At 34.6% G+C, this 17,205-nt stretch overlaps 1 protein-coding gene across 3 annotated transcripts in view; it reads right to left on the bottom strand.

Moving 5' to 3' along the window:
* Nucleotides 1-692: 692 nt before the first annotated feature.
* Sik3 (Salt-inducible kinase 3) overlaps nt 693-17,205 on the bottom strand; it is a 328,804-nt gene continuing 312,291 nt past the window's right edge. For 2 of the 3 annotated variants that reach the window (XM_090406156.1, XM_090406154.1), the window contains exon 15: nt 693-3,238. In XM_090406156.1, coding sequence (XP_090262282.1) covers nt 1,802-3,238 — 1,437 coding nt within the window. In that variant the 3' untranslated portion in view covers nt 693-1,801. The remainder of the gene's footprint in view (nt 3,239-17,205) is intronic. The other variant, XM_090406155.1, reaches the window with a different exon arrangement.

Raw genomic sequence — 17,205 nt, 5'->3', positions numbered from 1 at the left:
TATATTACTCAAATTTATCAAAACTTCATATAATACAAAGATGAATTATATAACAGAGAATAGACTGGTCATTGAAATTCTGAACTGAATGCCTGAATAGCAACCTATGATATGAAAGAAATCAAACTAATCATCAAAAATTGAACACATAAATTTTTAAACTTTAATTATGAATTTCATTATTTCTACATAGCAGTGCTTACTTTTAACATCAATAGAAATTTATTGAATATTTTTACTGTAAAAAAGCACGATTATTTCTAATCATTATAAAACTGTGTTATAACTATTCGCAGTGTACTGCAAATTAGTATTTACTGTAACACTTTGAGGATTATTTATTTAACTACTGTTTTAAAAACTTTGAAACCAATTAAAATCATGATTCACTTTAAAAATCTAAACATAATGTAGATCATAATTATGCTTTTATAGATACATAATCTAATTTCTTAGCTCTGCCATCCATGGTGTTTTAATGAGTCTTTGAAGTTAAAAACTGCATTCATTTTAACCTTTTATTTAACTAAAATTTTGCAGTTGCATTAAGTTATATAACAGCTGAGATTGGAGAAGGAAAAGGACAAATGAACAAAAAAATCTGTATGCTGTGGGTAAATTCATGGTTATTATATTTATAGTAAAATATATTTATAGGATATTTCTTTGGTTTAGAATGCCGCATGGTATTACCTTTGTGTATGTATGTATGTGTGTGCACATGCAGGCATGTATGTAGGAGTGACAGAGAGAGAGAGTGTTTGAATGAGTATAATAGAGAGAATAAACAAAAGGCAAGAAAAATATATTTCAGTACTTTAATGTCTTGACAAATGAAGAAAAAAAAAAAGCTGAACAAAGATAGCCTTTTCTTTGTTGGAATGTGCATGAACAAAAGCTTAAAAGTTTAGTAATTGTGATAAATGTAGTGCAGATGTTTAATTATTGTGTACACTAATTAAAATGTAAATTTTTCTTGAATAAAAGATATTAGAGGCACTTCATTCAAGTAACATTTATAACACTTCAATGCTAATATGACAAAAACCTAATTAGACTCTGGCTGATTAATACATGGTAATTACCATTATTCTTGATTAGAAGATCTGCAATACTGATTCATTACTACAACTTTCTGGAGGAATGCAAAGTCACCTGTTTGTGTTACTACAGCAATATACACATACATGTCTGTGTGTGTATATATACACATATACACACACATCATTGATATTTTCTGCATGTAAAAACATGCACAGAGTGGACACATGCGCACGCACACACACACACACAGCTCTTATCATTTCATACAGCACTACTACCAATGATGTGGCTGGTAACACAAACAAGGCTTTTATATCTTGTATCTACTCAGCCATAACTATCATGACTACCATCACATATCTGAACACCGACAGCCAAGTAACATTGAGCAATGTCCTTAACAATGAGCAATACTAAACTCAAGTTCCTGTATGTGCTTTGACTTACTTTATCATTACAGCTGTGATTGAAAAATACACAATCAGCACACACAGAACTTTTGCTGAAGAAGCTTTTCTGTACAGAGTGAGCAATGGATGATATGTTTCCTAAGGCCTCTCCTGACTCAGGCATGATGCTGCACGAAAACAGCAGTTTTTGAACAATGAAGAGCATTTTGTCTCTTCTTTCATGACTAGCAGAAAATAGTTCCACTTCTTCAATTAAACAGCATTTCCATGCCTTAACAGATTAGGAATACAGAAGTGGAAGAAGGCAAACAACAATTCGGTATTCACATTAACTAACTTAGTAAATATTATATATTCATACAAGCAATCAGTTCACGACAAATCTCATTATACTGTAGACTATCTCCAGATATTCTTCTCATCTTTAACCTTTTGTCATCTGGATGTGGCCCTTCATAAACTTCTAACTCGATTTGCACTCCTGCTGGGTGTTCAACTGCAAGTCCTCTCTCTGAAGGTTGTAACATGAGAGACAGTCCTCGAACTATTGGATCTAGCTGTTGCTGAATCTCTCTTAATATGTCAGCTTCACAGGTGAAAGATTGCTCTTTAGTAGGCAATGACACATGAACACTGCCACTAGGAGTCTTATGTAATTCCCGAAATGCAGACTTTTTATTCCAGACTGCATATGATTGTTTGGAGGACCACTGTTGAGAGGTTGGATCACTACATGAAGTATGCTGGCCAAGTCCAGTTCCCACTGTTCTTTTACCACCTCCAGGTGGTGTAACATGGCCTGTTGGAGGAAAAGTTTGTCTGAGATGCTTGGCATGGACATAAGATTGTCGTATGGAATGTTTAGTAGCCCATCGAAGTAATGACCTAGAGGAACTACTACTTGAATATTCTACAGAGTCTTCAGCTTCTTTACTCACATTACACCTTGAACCTATCCTAATTACACTACTGATAGTGTCAGTGGAATCTACCTGAGTCTGAGTAGCAGAGCACTGAGTTAATTCTGGTGGTGATAATGTTCTTGGAGCTTGTTGGGCAATCTCTGCCATAAATGGATCAGAGTAGGTCATGGTAGGTGACATTGTAACATGTCCAGTTTCATCTGTAATGCTAATTTGAGGAAAGATCCTTTGCCTACAGGAGGGGGAGGCTAACGGACTATCATTGCCAGATACAACAGATAATACAGTATCACTACCACCAGATACAGGAGTATGCTCTGTAGCATCTTCTTGTATCATACCAAGATTTGGAAAAGCTGGAGGAGAACCACTTCGCAACTGTTGAAATGTTTGTATTCGAGGGTACACTGAAGCAACATGTGTTGGGGATTCTGGAAAACTGGAGGGTGGTGAAGTACTTGTTGGCGAAGCTATACTCGTTACTCCTGCATATGTAGGAGATATACTTGTGGCTGATGTTTCCATTGGATACAATGGAGGAGCTGGAGGTGGACTACTGTGATGTGGTGTTGAGAGTGCCTGAACCCTTTGAAAAGATTGTAAAGGCCCTTCTTGAATACTATAGCCAACAGGACTTCCTCTATTTTGAAGATGAAGTTTTTGCAGATGTTGAGTAAGAGTCGCTGAACTGGTACTACAAGAGTGTGCTTCATGAATGGGTGACCCAGCAATGGAAGGAGGTGAAGATACCGAAGTCATATAAAGCGAGGGCTGCAAATGAACCATCTGCTGAATATGGATGGAATGTTGCCTTTGCATTTCTGCAGAAATCTGGTAATCTGTTATTCCACAGTGTTGCTGCTGAAAGAATAAAGAAACAAAATCATAAGAGGTGGCCTTTGTTACTAAGATTGAGGGAAAAAAGTAGTAAAATCATCATAAATTGCCATTGCTGACATTTCAAACTGTTATTTTTATATTAATCACACATGTGTTTGCAAAAGTTATAGTACATTAGCATGGTTAAGGGTTTAGAGAGAAGAAGCCTCTGATATTCCTTTTGAAAAGCTGAAGGTTGCACTCTATGACATACCTTCCTCACTTAGCTCCTGTTTCAGAGAACAGAAGCACATTGCATGACGGATAAGGAAGTAGCAAATTTAGTGGGTTTTTGGATTGGATTGCATATGTATGTTTGCTTCTTGCTTCACATGTCAATATTGCCTTAGAGGGGACATTGGAGAAATGATGGATATCATTTCATCAGTTCAGTGAAATAATAGCCATGGAATTATCTGTAACATAGAGAAGGTAAGGTGGCGGAAAAGACGAACCATGAGATAGTGGTAATGAGTTTGTGATGGGGACAGGGTCATTAATTAACCAAATTGCCCTTTTCTGGACAGATTAAGATAGATTTGGGAATTTTACAGTTAGGAGTTGGGTACATGAAAAGTAATGTTTGGAGCAGAAAAAGAAATATTAAAAAGAACTAAAGAAGGATATGGGCGTAATTTTGTGCTAGAAAATGCTAAAAGCAAATGCCAGTCTAAGAGTCAAATTTGATTTTGTGCAATGATCCAGATGTAATCAAAGAGGAGTGGACTTGTGCATGTTTAGAAACACCAGTTTGCAGATGGAATTTCCCAGTTACCAAGTGTGGGCAAAGGTTATCCAAGTAGCCAATGATTATAATGAAGGAATATAAGCAATGTGTACATGAAAATAAAACAATAATAAATAAAAACAAAAGTTTTCACTACTTTTTTCCCTCAACCTATGTTCTCAACAGTTCATAAAGCATCATATTCAGATAAAAAATAATGCAAATCATTTGTATCTGTGTGCAAACATTTCACAGAGAGTTAAATAAATTAGCTTCTTTTTATCTAAAATTGTTTTACATTTGTGTTATTGTAACAAGTTACTGTATTTAATCATAAATTTCAACTAAATTAACTAAGCAATCTTAATGGTATATAATAATGTATGATAAGCTTCATTTTCATACTTATTTCAGTTTATTTTATGCAAAATTATTTGCAAAAACAAAGCAAAGAATATATATTACTTTTAATTAATTAACAAAACCTGCTCATTTGTTTTCCAAACATATCACATAAAATAACATACTTTCATTTTAAATATATATATCATTACAGTTGTTGTCAACTCATAATTCTGAAGATCTTACTATAACTTTAAGATGATAGCAAACTTCGAATGATTTAAAGTCTACTCAAACTCGTTTACTTGAAATTAGAAACACCAATAAGAAATTTACATTCAGTCTTCATATCAGAGGCATATTGCAGAATTACTTGCTCAAGGATATCCTGTTTCTGACTTATACCTTTTCTACATATAATTTCATTATTATTCTAACAAAGTGGGTACTGTCATTTCTCATCTTTCTTCTAAGGGCAACTGCAACCTTAATAAACCAATTTAAAACCTCTGCTCTATGGAGTAGCCTTCATATTGTTTTTCCAAAAGATTGTAACCTCCAGATGTTCACGAAGCACATTATACTTCTGACTCTAATCACGTGGCCACACACATGACAGAACATTGCCATGGGTGGATAAAGTGGTTTTGTAACCACTAATGTACAGGTTATTACAGGATTTCAAGCTGGTGGATCAAATCTCCACTCCAAAGAGTTCCAGAGTGGTCACAGATAAATTCAGGTTACCCTATAATTTGCAATCAGCACCCTCGATTATTTGAACAGTAATTTTTACAGAACCAGTTAGAATGCCAGTAATAGTGCAATTCCTATCTGGTAAATGCTGTAGATAGATACAATTAATGTATGGCAGTTCACGAAACAAACAAACAATACAAATAAAAAAATAAATAAATAAATACACATTCACATACATTGTAAAAAGTACATACAAGACCGAAGGTTTGGATCCATTGTCTGTTGACTGAGTAGTGGACAAATATTTTCTTAGTATCCTTTCTTTCAATGTGATTAAATGGCAGGTCATACCCATAATAGATTTATGAATCAAATTACCATTTTCCAGCTAAATAACTAATTAAAATCAGTCTACATTTTGACCTTTATACCAAAGTCGTCCTCAGAGTATATACAGATGCAACTTCACCAAAGGTACCTTATCATAGCAATACATCAGAAAATAACATGACCCATCTAGCCTAACCTTTTGTTGTGAAAAAACTTTTGAATTACACCCTATTCAGAAAACCACAGCTTATGTTGGTTCATATTAATTTCCTAAAATTTTGTTGTATTGTTATTTGTTCTTTTCTATTATCATAGTGACGCAAGAAAACCTAGTCATGTTATTTATTTGAAGTCTTGTTAATTTACACTTTGGCCTAAAAAATAAAAACTGAGTTTTCATGTTGACTTTTTCTTGATTTTGTAGTCCTTTAGTCTATAAATTGATACTGTGGTCAAAATTGGTGGATTAACCTGAAATTACTGTCATGTAACCTATGCTATCTGGGGACAAGCTGCTGTAGAGGCTGGAGGAGCAATGGAGATTTTGGAGATCTTTCAAGCCATCATTTCTATTTAGATTTGAATAGAAAGGCATTATATTCATCATTTCTGATGATTATTATCAGAAATGAACAGAAATTTAAAGAAGCCTTTGAAACTTCCAAAGGCTTCCTTAAATTTTCTCTCAAATCAAGTTTTAGTTGGAAGTAAAAGCTGTGTGCTTTTCCAATCAATCAATGGAATGGCTGTATTTCTCTTTTCATTTTTACCATGCATCCAGTTTCACCATACCACACACACATTTAATTTATACTCCCGAATGTGCTTATGGGGGGGGGTGAAATCCCAGGAAGTGCTAAACTGCTTGGTGTTTTATTAACAGGGGATATAAAAGGGGTTTTGATATTATATGTTCATAAATTACAACATTTTTTCTGATAAACCTTTTATAATAGGATATAATAGCTTTGCTGCAATTGTTGTTACTCTGGTGCTCCTCAAGTAAGGTTATGCAGAATATTTCCATACAAACAGAGCACTGCACAAAATAACAGAAAAAAAAAAAAAAGACATACCTAGCAAAACAGACCACAGGCATTCTTAAAGAACTACAATGATAGAAAAAACATGAATAATAACAGAATATTAGGAAAGTAATGAAAGGCTTCAAAACTGAACTATTGGAAATAAGCAAGACGAGATGGAATGAACAGGGATTGATATAGTTTAGCTCAGGAGAAAAAATAATAATGCCCAGTAAAGCAAAATTTAACTCAAGATTCTTATAAAGTGACAATTATAAATGTATATGCACCAACTAATAATTAATAATGCACATGAAAAAGAAAAATATGAATTTTATGATATATTACAAAAAACAATAGATGACAAATCCTAGGGATATAATTATAGTAATCTAAATGCTAAAATAGGGAATGATCATACAGGTAGAGAAATGATAATGGGAAAAGAAGGTATAGGAAACATAAATAAAAATGGAGAGATGTTACTGGATTTCTGCATGGAGAATGAATCAGTAATCGGAGGAGCCATCTTTAAGCATAAAAATATACATAAAGTAACATGGAGAGCACCAGATGGAAAAACATATCCAAATTGACCATATAATGATACAATTAAAATGGAGAAAAATGGTCTTATACAGACCATATTTTTGTAATAGGCAAAATTAAAATAAGATGAATGAACAAGAAGAAAGTAATAGGCAAAAATAGAATGTATAACACAAACAAACTAAAACTAAAACAAATATGCAGTAGAGGTTAAAAATAGACATGATGCTCTTACTCAGACTAGACACAATGAACATGAAGAATTCAGAAACACAGAAGAAATATGGACAGGTATTAAATACATATACCATGAAGCTGCAGAAAAAATACTAAGAGGGCATAGAAGAAAAGACAAAGAATAGATATCTTCACACACAAAACTCAAATTTGAAAAAACAAAAGAAATTAAGAAAAAAAAAACAATATAAGATAAGAATAACATCAGCTTACAAGAGTAATGTAAAGAAATACATAAAGAGATTAAGAAAAATGCAAGAAAAGATGAGAGAGAGAGAGGGGGAAGGAGTTTGTTGAAAACCTACTAAATGAGGCAGAAATTGCAGCTAATAGAGGTGATACTAAAACATTACAAGAACAGGCAAGAAAAAAAGAAGAGGAGATATTATTATTATTATTCAGGCCTCCATGGAGTCAAAAGACTCATCGCAGGAGGTCCCGTCTAGGAAACACAAAGTCTATCATGCCACTCCTTAAACTCATTGACCGTTCTCACCACTCTATCAGGCAATGCATTCCATGGTTCAACCATCCTCCATGCAACGAAACCACTCCTCACCCTCTTGCTTACAGTTTCCTTCCATAATTTCCAGGGATGGCCCCTTGTCATCACTCCTTCCCACTATTCAACCAAGTGAAAGAACTCCCCAGTGTTACCTTTAACCACCTCTCAACAGTTTAAAAGTCTCAATCATATCACCTCTCCTTTTTCTATCCACCAAACTCTGCAGTCCACATTCCCTCAGCCGATCTTCATAATTAACAGTGTACAGTCCTCAAACTATCTTTGTTATCCACCTTTGTACCCTTTCCACAGTTAATTTATCGCCTTCAAATCCTGAGGACCAAATCTGAGAACAACAGTCTAAGTGTGGCCTGATCAGGGTCTTATACAACAGAATGATAACTCTTTTATCTCTGCAGGTCAGCATCTTTCTCATTATTGCAGCAACCCCCTGTGTCCACCTTTACAATATGTCCCCCGAATTTCAGGTTTCTATCAATCATCAACCCCAGATCTCTTATCTCCCCTACTACATCTAGTACAGTTCCTCCAATATAGTATGCAGCATGCCATCAATGTGTCCCAAACCTCAAGACCTTGCATTTTGCTGCATTAAACCGACACCCCCCCCAGTCATTTGTCCATCTGTCTAGCTTATTCAGATCCTCTTGCATGACTACCACATCTGCACTATTACTAATAACTCTTCCCAGCTTCACATCATCTCCAAACAACTGAATATTCCCCTGCAATCCACTGACAATGTCATTGATATAAAGGTTAAACAATATAGGTCCCAGTACTGAGCCCTGTGGGACCCCACTTGTAACCCTTTGCCTCCTTGAAACTGCACTACCATGCACAACTCTCTGATACCCTATTGGACAGCCAATCCTGAATCCAGTTGACCAACCTGACATCCAAACCCAAGAGCTTCATATATAAACTTAAATATCAGTTTATCATGTGGCATCCTGTCAAATGCTTTCGCTAAGTCCAAGAAAATGGCAGTATATGCTTTTCCCTCATCTACTGCTCTTGTAACTTTATTATAAAAGACTAGCATATTACTAAAACAAGAGCATCCCTTAACAAATCCATGTTGACTCTCACAGATAACATTACCCTCATCTGCCCAATGCTATATACGGTCCTTCACTAATTTCTCCAAGATCTTAACAACTACTGATGACACACAAACTGGCCTATAATTAGACACTTCCAGTCTGCTACCGCCCTTATGCAATGGCACAATCTTACCTTCCTTCCATTCCCTTGGCACCTTTCCTGTATCTAGACTTTCACTGAAAAGCTAGGTCAAAGGAGCTGTCATTTCTTTAGCACGTTCTCTCAAAACTCATGGTGAAATACCATTCAGTCCCACAGCTTTACTGACATCCAGAGTATTCAGTATTTGGAACACACTCTCCTCCTGCACCTCTAAACCTCGAACTTTCCCTATCCCTCTAGTATTAAAATTTACTCCTCCAGGATGAAATACTCCAATAAAATGTTCATTGAACAATTCCACTATGTCCTCTGGTTCAGTCACTATTCCCATTTTTATCCCACAATGTCATTCTTCCACAATCATTTCTCCTCCTACTGGCCACACAGCTAAAAAATTCCCTAGGATTTTCTTTGGATCTTAGGGCCAATCTCATCTCATATTCCAGTTTCGCTTTCCTTACCATACTAGTCATTCTCCGGCCTGTGTCTTATATTCTTCATGTATCTGCTCTTCGCCTGTCTCCTTATATCTCTTCCATAGCTTCTTCATCACATGCAGTTCCTGTTTAATATTGTTTGTCATCCACTTTACTCCAAATTGTGTCCTCTTCTTCAATTGTGGAATACAGTTTACTATTGCTGCTAACAAATATTCCTTCACAATTTCCCAAGTGCTAATGATATCCTGGCCTTTCAATTTCTCTCTCTCTCTCTCTCCTTGAAACTTTCCCAAGTTGATGTATAAGATAATCACCTGCCTTATAATTCCACATATGTTCATGTCTCTTTGATACTTGTACATGTCTATTCATCTTCCAAGTCAAAACCACATGGTTACGCTCTCGAACTGGTGGGGGAGATGTCATCTCAGTTATTATCAACTCTTCTGATGCTATGACCAAATCCAAAACTCTTGAACCTCTTGTTCCGTCTATTACATGTTGCCTAAGACATTTATCCCTCAAGAATTCTAGAAATTCCACTCCCTTATTGCTACATGCATCTTCCTCTCCCCAATTTATACTACTGTAGTTAAAATCTCCCATAACAATCATTCTTGCACTTGCCAAACTCAACTGTTTAAACATCTCTTGGTTCCCACCCTCTGTGCTCCTTGGTTTGTAGCAACACCCCATTTAAAGGCAAACAAGGAAATAAAAGAAACAATAATAAAAAGAAAATAGAAAGATGGGTAGAATACTTCAAAGGGATAATGAAAGAGAAAAACCTGAAAAAGAAATTTAAATACCAGAAAGAAAAAAAAAAATTAAAAATAAGCACCAAAGAAATAATAAAAGTGAAATACAAAAAGCACTAAAAAGAATGTAAAAAATGGAAAAAGCAGCTGGTATAGCTGATATACCAAATGAATTATTAAAAGCAGATATAAATTTAGATTTAACAGTGAATATACTCTCTTCAATATATAAGAGAAATAAGAAATTATATTAGATGCCATAACATCAATAAAATAAAAGAAATTATAGAAAAGAATAAATCACTAAAAGTAATAAGAAAGGAAACCAATAAGGGAAAGAACTGGATTACATGTCTCAAAAATAAAAACAAGGAGATAAAGCACAAAAGAAATGAAATAGAAAATATGTGAAGATCTTCATACCAAGATTCATGAAGCTATCTATCTTGGACCCACTGAAAATGAAGAAGCCAAGATGATACCAGAAATAATGGTGGAAGAAGAGGAGAAAGTAACTGCAGAAATGAAATTTAACAAAAGCCCAGGTGAAGATACAATACTGGTGAACATCTAAAAAGGTAGGAGATAAGACATTATGGAAGGAACCGAATTTGTTATTTAATGACATCATCAAACAAGAAAACACCCCTGAACAATGTAATTATGTTCCTAATCTTGTAGACTGTGAAGACTTTTATACCAAGATGCATGAGGATATCTATCTTGGATCCACTGAAAATGAAGAAGCTGAGATGATACCAGAAATAATGGTGGAAGAAGTGGAGAAGGAAAAACAGAAGGAGAAGAAAAAGACAAAAAAGGAAATACAATTATTATCACAAAGCCTATTATCATAGATTAATGATAAAGTTGGATGCAGCTCAACCAGTAGAGCAAGCTGGTTTTAGAAAAAAATTTTCTACAATAGACCATATTCATACTATAAACCAACTAATAGAAATAATTAATGAATACCAAATTGACCTTCATATGATGTTTATAGGTTACACAAAAGCTTTTGACTCCATATTTCAAGAAGTGATAGAAGCAATGGAAAAACAGAATTTATATAGAAAAGAAATATATTAGGCTAATAAATAAACTATACGAAAAAGCAATGGCAACAATAAAACTTGAAAACACAAGAAAACCATTCCGAATACAGAGAGGAATAAGACAGGGAGATCCATTTTCACTCAAACTATTCAGTGCAACATTGGAAGAAATATTAAAAAACTAAATCGGAAAGAGAAAGGAATTAATATAAATGGGAAGCATCTCAACCATCTAAGATTTGCTGATGACATAGTACTCATTGCAGAGAATAAAGAAGAACTACAATCTATGACAAATGAATGATTGTGGGAAAGCCTAAAAATGGGACTTAAAATATTGAAAAAACAAACTATGTGACAAAAGAAAATGAAGAGGACAAAATAACTATAGGCAGAAAAGAAACAGATCAAGTAGATGAATATATCTATCTTGGACAAACAGTAAGTTTTAAAGAAAGACAAAATAAAGAAATCAACAGAAGAATCATTCAAAGTAATAGAGCCTTTAATATACTGAAAGAACATAACAGGAGAACTACTATTGTGTTTAAAAAGGAACATATTCAACAGCTGTGCGATACCACCGTTTACATATGGTAGCAAGACATGGAGCATAACAGAGAAATAATGTGAAGATCTGAGGATAGCACAGAAAAAACTGGAAAGAAAAATGCCGAAAATTACTAAAAAAAGGATAAAATTAAGAATGAAGAAATAAGAAAACAAACAAGAGTAAGAAATATAATAGAAGTGATAAAAAAATTCAAAATGGAGATGGGTTGGTCATGTAAGGAGAATGAGAGATGAAAGGTGGACAAGATTGATAACAGAATGGCAACAGAGAGAGAGAGAGAGAGAGAAAAAGTGGAAGACAGAGAAAAAGATGATATCCAGACATGGAGAGGAGTGAAATGGTGGTCAGAGACAAAAGAGAGGAAAAAATGGAAGAAGTTGGGAGAGGCCTATGTCCTGCAGTGGATGAAGAAAGGCTAAGAAGAAGATACTCTATCCATTTCTTAACCAAATATGGATGTAGGAAGAATGGCCAGATGAATGGAATACTGGGCTACTGATCAAAATACCAAAACAAAGGAGATTTAACTGATGGCAATAATTGAAGAGAAATATTAACAAGAATAATGTTTAAAAAGAAAGAAAAAAAAAACAGAAATAGACCAAAAGCTAGGAGAGACACAAGCAGGATTTAGAGCCAACAGGTCATATAGATCAAATAGCAACACTAAGAATAATAATAGACCAGTTAATAGAATGACAGTCAAATCTTTATATCAACTTTGTTGATTTTGAAAAAAGCTTTTGACAGCATTGACAGAGAAGCAATATGGAAATTAATGTCATTATGGTATACCAAGTAAATTTATCAACATAGTTAAAAAAAATTATGAAAAATATAAAATACAAATCATACACAATGGAAAACTTTCAGAAAAGTTTGAAATTAAAACAGATGTTACACAAGGCTGCATTCTCTCCCCAACAATATTTCTTACTGTTTTAGATTGGGTTATGAGAAATGCCATGAAAAACACAAAAGGAATACAGTAGAATTTAACAGAACAGCTACATGACCTGAATTTTGTAGATGATATATGTTTATAGCATATACACAACAGATGAAAACAAAAACAATAAAACTCAATGAAGAAGCCTTGAATGTTGGATTAAGAATAAATAAAATGAAGACCAAAATAATGAAAAGAAATAATAAACAAAACGACATAGAACTAGATGTTCAAATTTTAGAATCAGTGGAGAACTTTAATTACCTGGGATCAATAATAAATAAACAGAGAGGAACAAAGGAAGATATAAAATCTAAGATACAGAGGGCATAGATAATTTTTAACATGTTAGGGAAAATATGGAGATTCAAAGCAAATAGGCATAAAAAATGAAATCAGGTTATTTAATACAAATATCAAATCTACTCTATGCATCAGAAGCATGGACACCAACAAAAGCAATTAAAAAATAAAAACTGCAAAGCTTTGTAAATAAATGTTTAAGAAGAATTCTACAAATAGTATGGACAGAAAAGATATCAAATAAAGAATTAATGCAAAAAAACTAAACAAAAACCAATAATGTATGACATCGATCAGAGAAAATGGAGATGGATAGGGCATGTACTAAGAAAACCAGCTAGGACAAAGTCAAACAAATATTAGAGTGGAATCCACAAGGAAAGAGGAAGAGAGGTAAACCAAAGATGAGCTGGCAGAGAGGAAGAGAAGAAAACTTCAAAAAGATTGGAAAGATTTGGATACAGATAAAGAGAGAAGCACAGAGTCAGATAGAGATCCAAGGTCGAAGCCATATGCTCCCAATGGAGTGAAGAGGAATAAGTAATGCAAACTCTAACAATAAGCTGTGGTTTTCTGAATAGGATTGATGTAATTATATAAGTTCTTTATCTACAAGATATCAGGCACAGATTACATGATTTTCAGACATGTAGCTTACAGTAGTGCTTATGATAAAATAGCTTTTGCAATGTGTATACTTCCGAGGACGACCTTGATGTGAAGATCAAAATCCATAAAGCTATTATAATGTTCTAGAATGGGTGCATTAATTCCTAATCTACCTAAATTGGTTACACAGCAGAAACAGACAATGATTCTAGCATTCCAATCAACTCTATAAAAATTAATTTACAAATAAATGAAGCCTCTAATTATAAATACTTTACATTGAATGTAATTAATTCAGAAACTGTCAAGGTAGCTTGGATTACAAGTTAATAGTAGGAAATAATATGCACTGATCCAATTTAAATATATCTCTTTATCGCATTTTCTCTTGCATGTTAGACTCAATATCAATGTTATGGACAAAGTAATTTGGCTTCTTTGAAACATAATTAATGCTCTGATAGGGCAGTTAATTTTATATAAACATAAAACCATATGCTGCATTTTAATATTAATAATAATTGAATTTCACAGATTTATAATAATCATTATTGTATTTATCTGAGACCTCCAGCCGGTCAAGAATTCATTGAGAGAGGTTATACATCATGCAAACAAGCTGTTCATACCTTCCCTTAAACTCATTCACACTAGATGCACTCACCTCCAAGAGGCAAACTATTCCACTCACTCACTGCTCTGCGAGAGAAAAATCTAACACTTACTCCTTTCTTAGCTGTGAACAAACCTAACTTCCATAAATGCTCCTGTGTTCTCCCCTCACTTTCCATTTAATGAAAAATTTCACCAAGGGTCTTGTACATACAATCCATCCTCATACCATAATCCCAATATATCTGTAGCTCTTCTATGCACCCTTTTCCACAGCTTCTTTATCCCCTTGGAACCCACGAGATCAAATCTGCACAAAGTAGTCTAGGGTGCAATTCTTATTAAGGCCTAGTAAAGAGGCAAAATGACTTCCTTATCCTTACATGTCATAGCTGCTTCAACACTGCAATTATCCTTGGAGTTGTATTTGCAGTTATTGCTATGTGACCTCTGAACTTCAAATTCCTATCCACCATTATGCCAAGATCCCTAGCCTCATCAGTTTCTTGTACATAACCCCACTAATATAATATGCCATTGGAAATCTCATTATGCCAAAGTGCATAAATTTTCACTTACTCACACTGAACAGACAGCTTTTTTTATTTGTCTAAATTTCCAGCTTATTCAAATCATTCTGTAAGTGTTGGATATCAGTAGTATCCATCCTTGATTGCCTGGCCTATTTTTGTATCATCAGCAAACAAATGAACATTTCACGTTAGATCCTTTCTAATGTCATTAATGTATAGATTTAACAACAATAGTCCAACGACTGAACCCCAAGGTACTCCACTAGCAGATTCACACCCATCATATGCCATTTTTTGATACTTGTCTATCTACCATCCACTTATCCAAGTAAAGAGTTTATATTCCAAACCCATATTTTCCAGTTTATGCAATAGCCATTCATGTGGTATCCTATCAAATGCCTTAGCACAATCTAACAGTATCCCTTTATCGAACTTGGCCGTAGAATTGTTATAAAATATAAGAAAATTGCTAAAACATGCTCTCGCTTTAGTAAATCCAAACTACTCTTGCACAGTAATAGCCTGTCTGTTTGTCTACCCATTTCTGTATGCAAGTTCTTACCAACTTTCCTAAAATCTTCATCACCACACTAGAGATATTTATAGGTTGGTAGTTACCTTAGTTTAATAGACACCTAGGTTTTTGCACCACCCTTGTGCAACAGAACTATTATATATTCTTTCCATTTCTGTGGTATCTTTCCAGCTGATACTCAAGTTATACATGTGGATATTCCATCTGTCCCTATTGTCGGATTTTTATCCGAGTTATGTAACAGCTCTTCAACCTTGCAGAAACCTAATATCTGCAATAAGCAATCTCACATAAGTCATTAAATTATGTACCACTTATTGTTAAAAGTTTTTTCGACTTGGTTATACTAAAAATAAAAATAAATAATTAAAACAAAAAAAATTAAAGATACCAAGAAATTATATTTTTGTTTTAATCCTTTATCCAAGTTAAGCAAAGTTTGCACATGAAGTAACTTCGCAACTGGGCTTCACATCACTTGCCTCGTCTGTCTGTGTTCACTGGGCATCTACAGATGCCGTATGGTCACTCTGATGCTCGATGATGTTCCACACTAGGCCTCGCCATGTAGTCCTGTTGTTTGCCCTCCTGGCAGCCTCAACTCTCTGAAGATCAGTCACTCCACACATGCCATCCATCCATCTCATTGATGGTCTACCCCTGCCTCTTTTTCCAGGAACTTTACCTTCTATTACTGTTCTGAGAAGTCCTCCTTCCATCCTTTCTATGTGTCCAAAATATTTTAACTTTCTTCTGTCAATATCCTTAAGGAGCCTTAAAGTTCTACTAATCTTTTCTAACACCCATTCATTTGTACGCCTTTCAGTGTATGATATCCTCAACAGCCTTCTGTAACACCACATCTCAAAAGCAGATATCCGTTTCTTATCTGACTTCTTTAGGTTTCAAGTCTCGCATCCATAAGTCGCTGTTGGAAAAACAACTGCATATAAAATCCTCAACTTTGTTCCCATGGAGATAGATCCATCCTTCCAGATTTTAGACAGGTCTCTGACTGTTGTTTTAGCCATTCCTAACCTTTTTCTGACATCTTCTGAACAGCAATTCTTCACATTAATAATGGATCTCAGGTACTCAAACTTGCTGACTTCCTCAATTCTTTCTCCATTAAGATACATTTGTTTCTCAAGAGCTTCTCTGTTTTTCTTTTGAGAACCATGATCTTTGTCTTGCTAGAATTGAGTTGAAGTCCTCTGTTATTACTGATCTTGTTAACTTTGTCAAGAATTAGTCCTAGTTCTTCCATGTCATTACAAAGGAGTACCGTATCATCAGCATACCTCAGATTACTGATCAATCTACCTCCTATCATAATTCCTGTCCTGAGCTCATCCAATGCTTCACGCATGATGTCCTCTGCATATATACTAAACAAGGGAGGAGAAAGTAAACATCCTTGTCTAACTCCTTTTCCAACTTGAAGCCAGTCAGTCAATCTAACACCTGTTCTTACTGTGGCTTCTTGCTCCTTATACAAGTTGGCTATCAACCTGATAGTGTGTTGAGGAAAACCCATTCTTTTCATTACTTCCCACAGTTTCACATGCTCAACACAGTCAAAAGCTTTAGAGTAGTCAAGAAACACATTACCAGAGGGAGTCTGAATTCTTTATATTTTTCTATGATCTGTCTAAGGCAAAGGATCTGATCTCTAGTGCCCCTACCTTTCCTAAAACCTGCTTGTTCCTCGGGCATCTCTGCCTCAACTTTGGTCTCAATCCTATTTAGCATGATCTTTAATAAAATTTTGCTTGCATGAGATATCAAACTAATAGTTCTATAATTCTTGCATGCCTTCATATCACCTTTCTTGTGTAATGGTATGAAAACTGACTTCTTCCAGTCTCTAGGCCATGATCTTGTCTCCCATATCCTTGTAATCAATCTATGAAACATTCTTATCCCTCCATCCC

This window comes from Typopeltis vanoorti, chromosome 16 (genome assembly GCF_054136105.1).
Source record: "Typopeltis vanoorti isolate ZY-2024b chromosome 16, IOZ_Tvanoo_1.0, whole genome shotgun sequence".
NCBI lineage: Eukaryota > Metazoa > Arthropoda > Arachnida > Uropygi > Thelyphonidae > Typopeltis > Typopeltis vanoorti.
The sequence above is the reverse complement of the archived record's forward strand: the minus strand, read 5'-3'. Positions and strand labels throughout refer to the sequence as shown.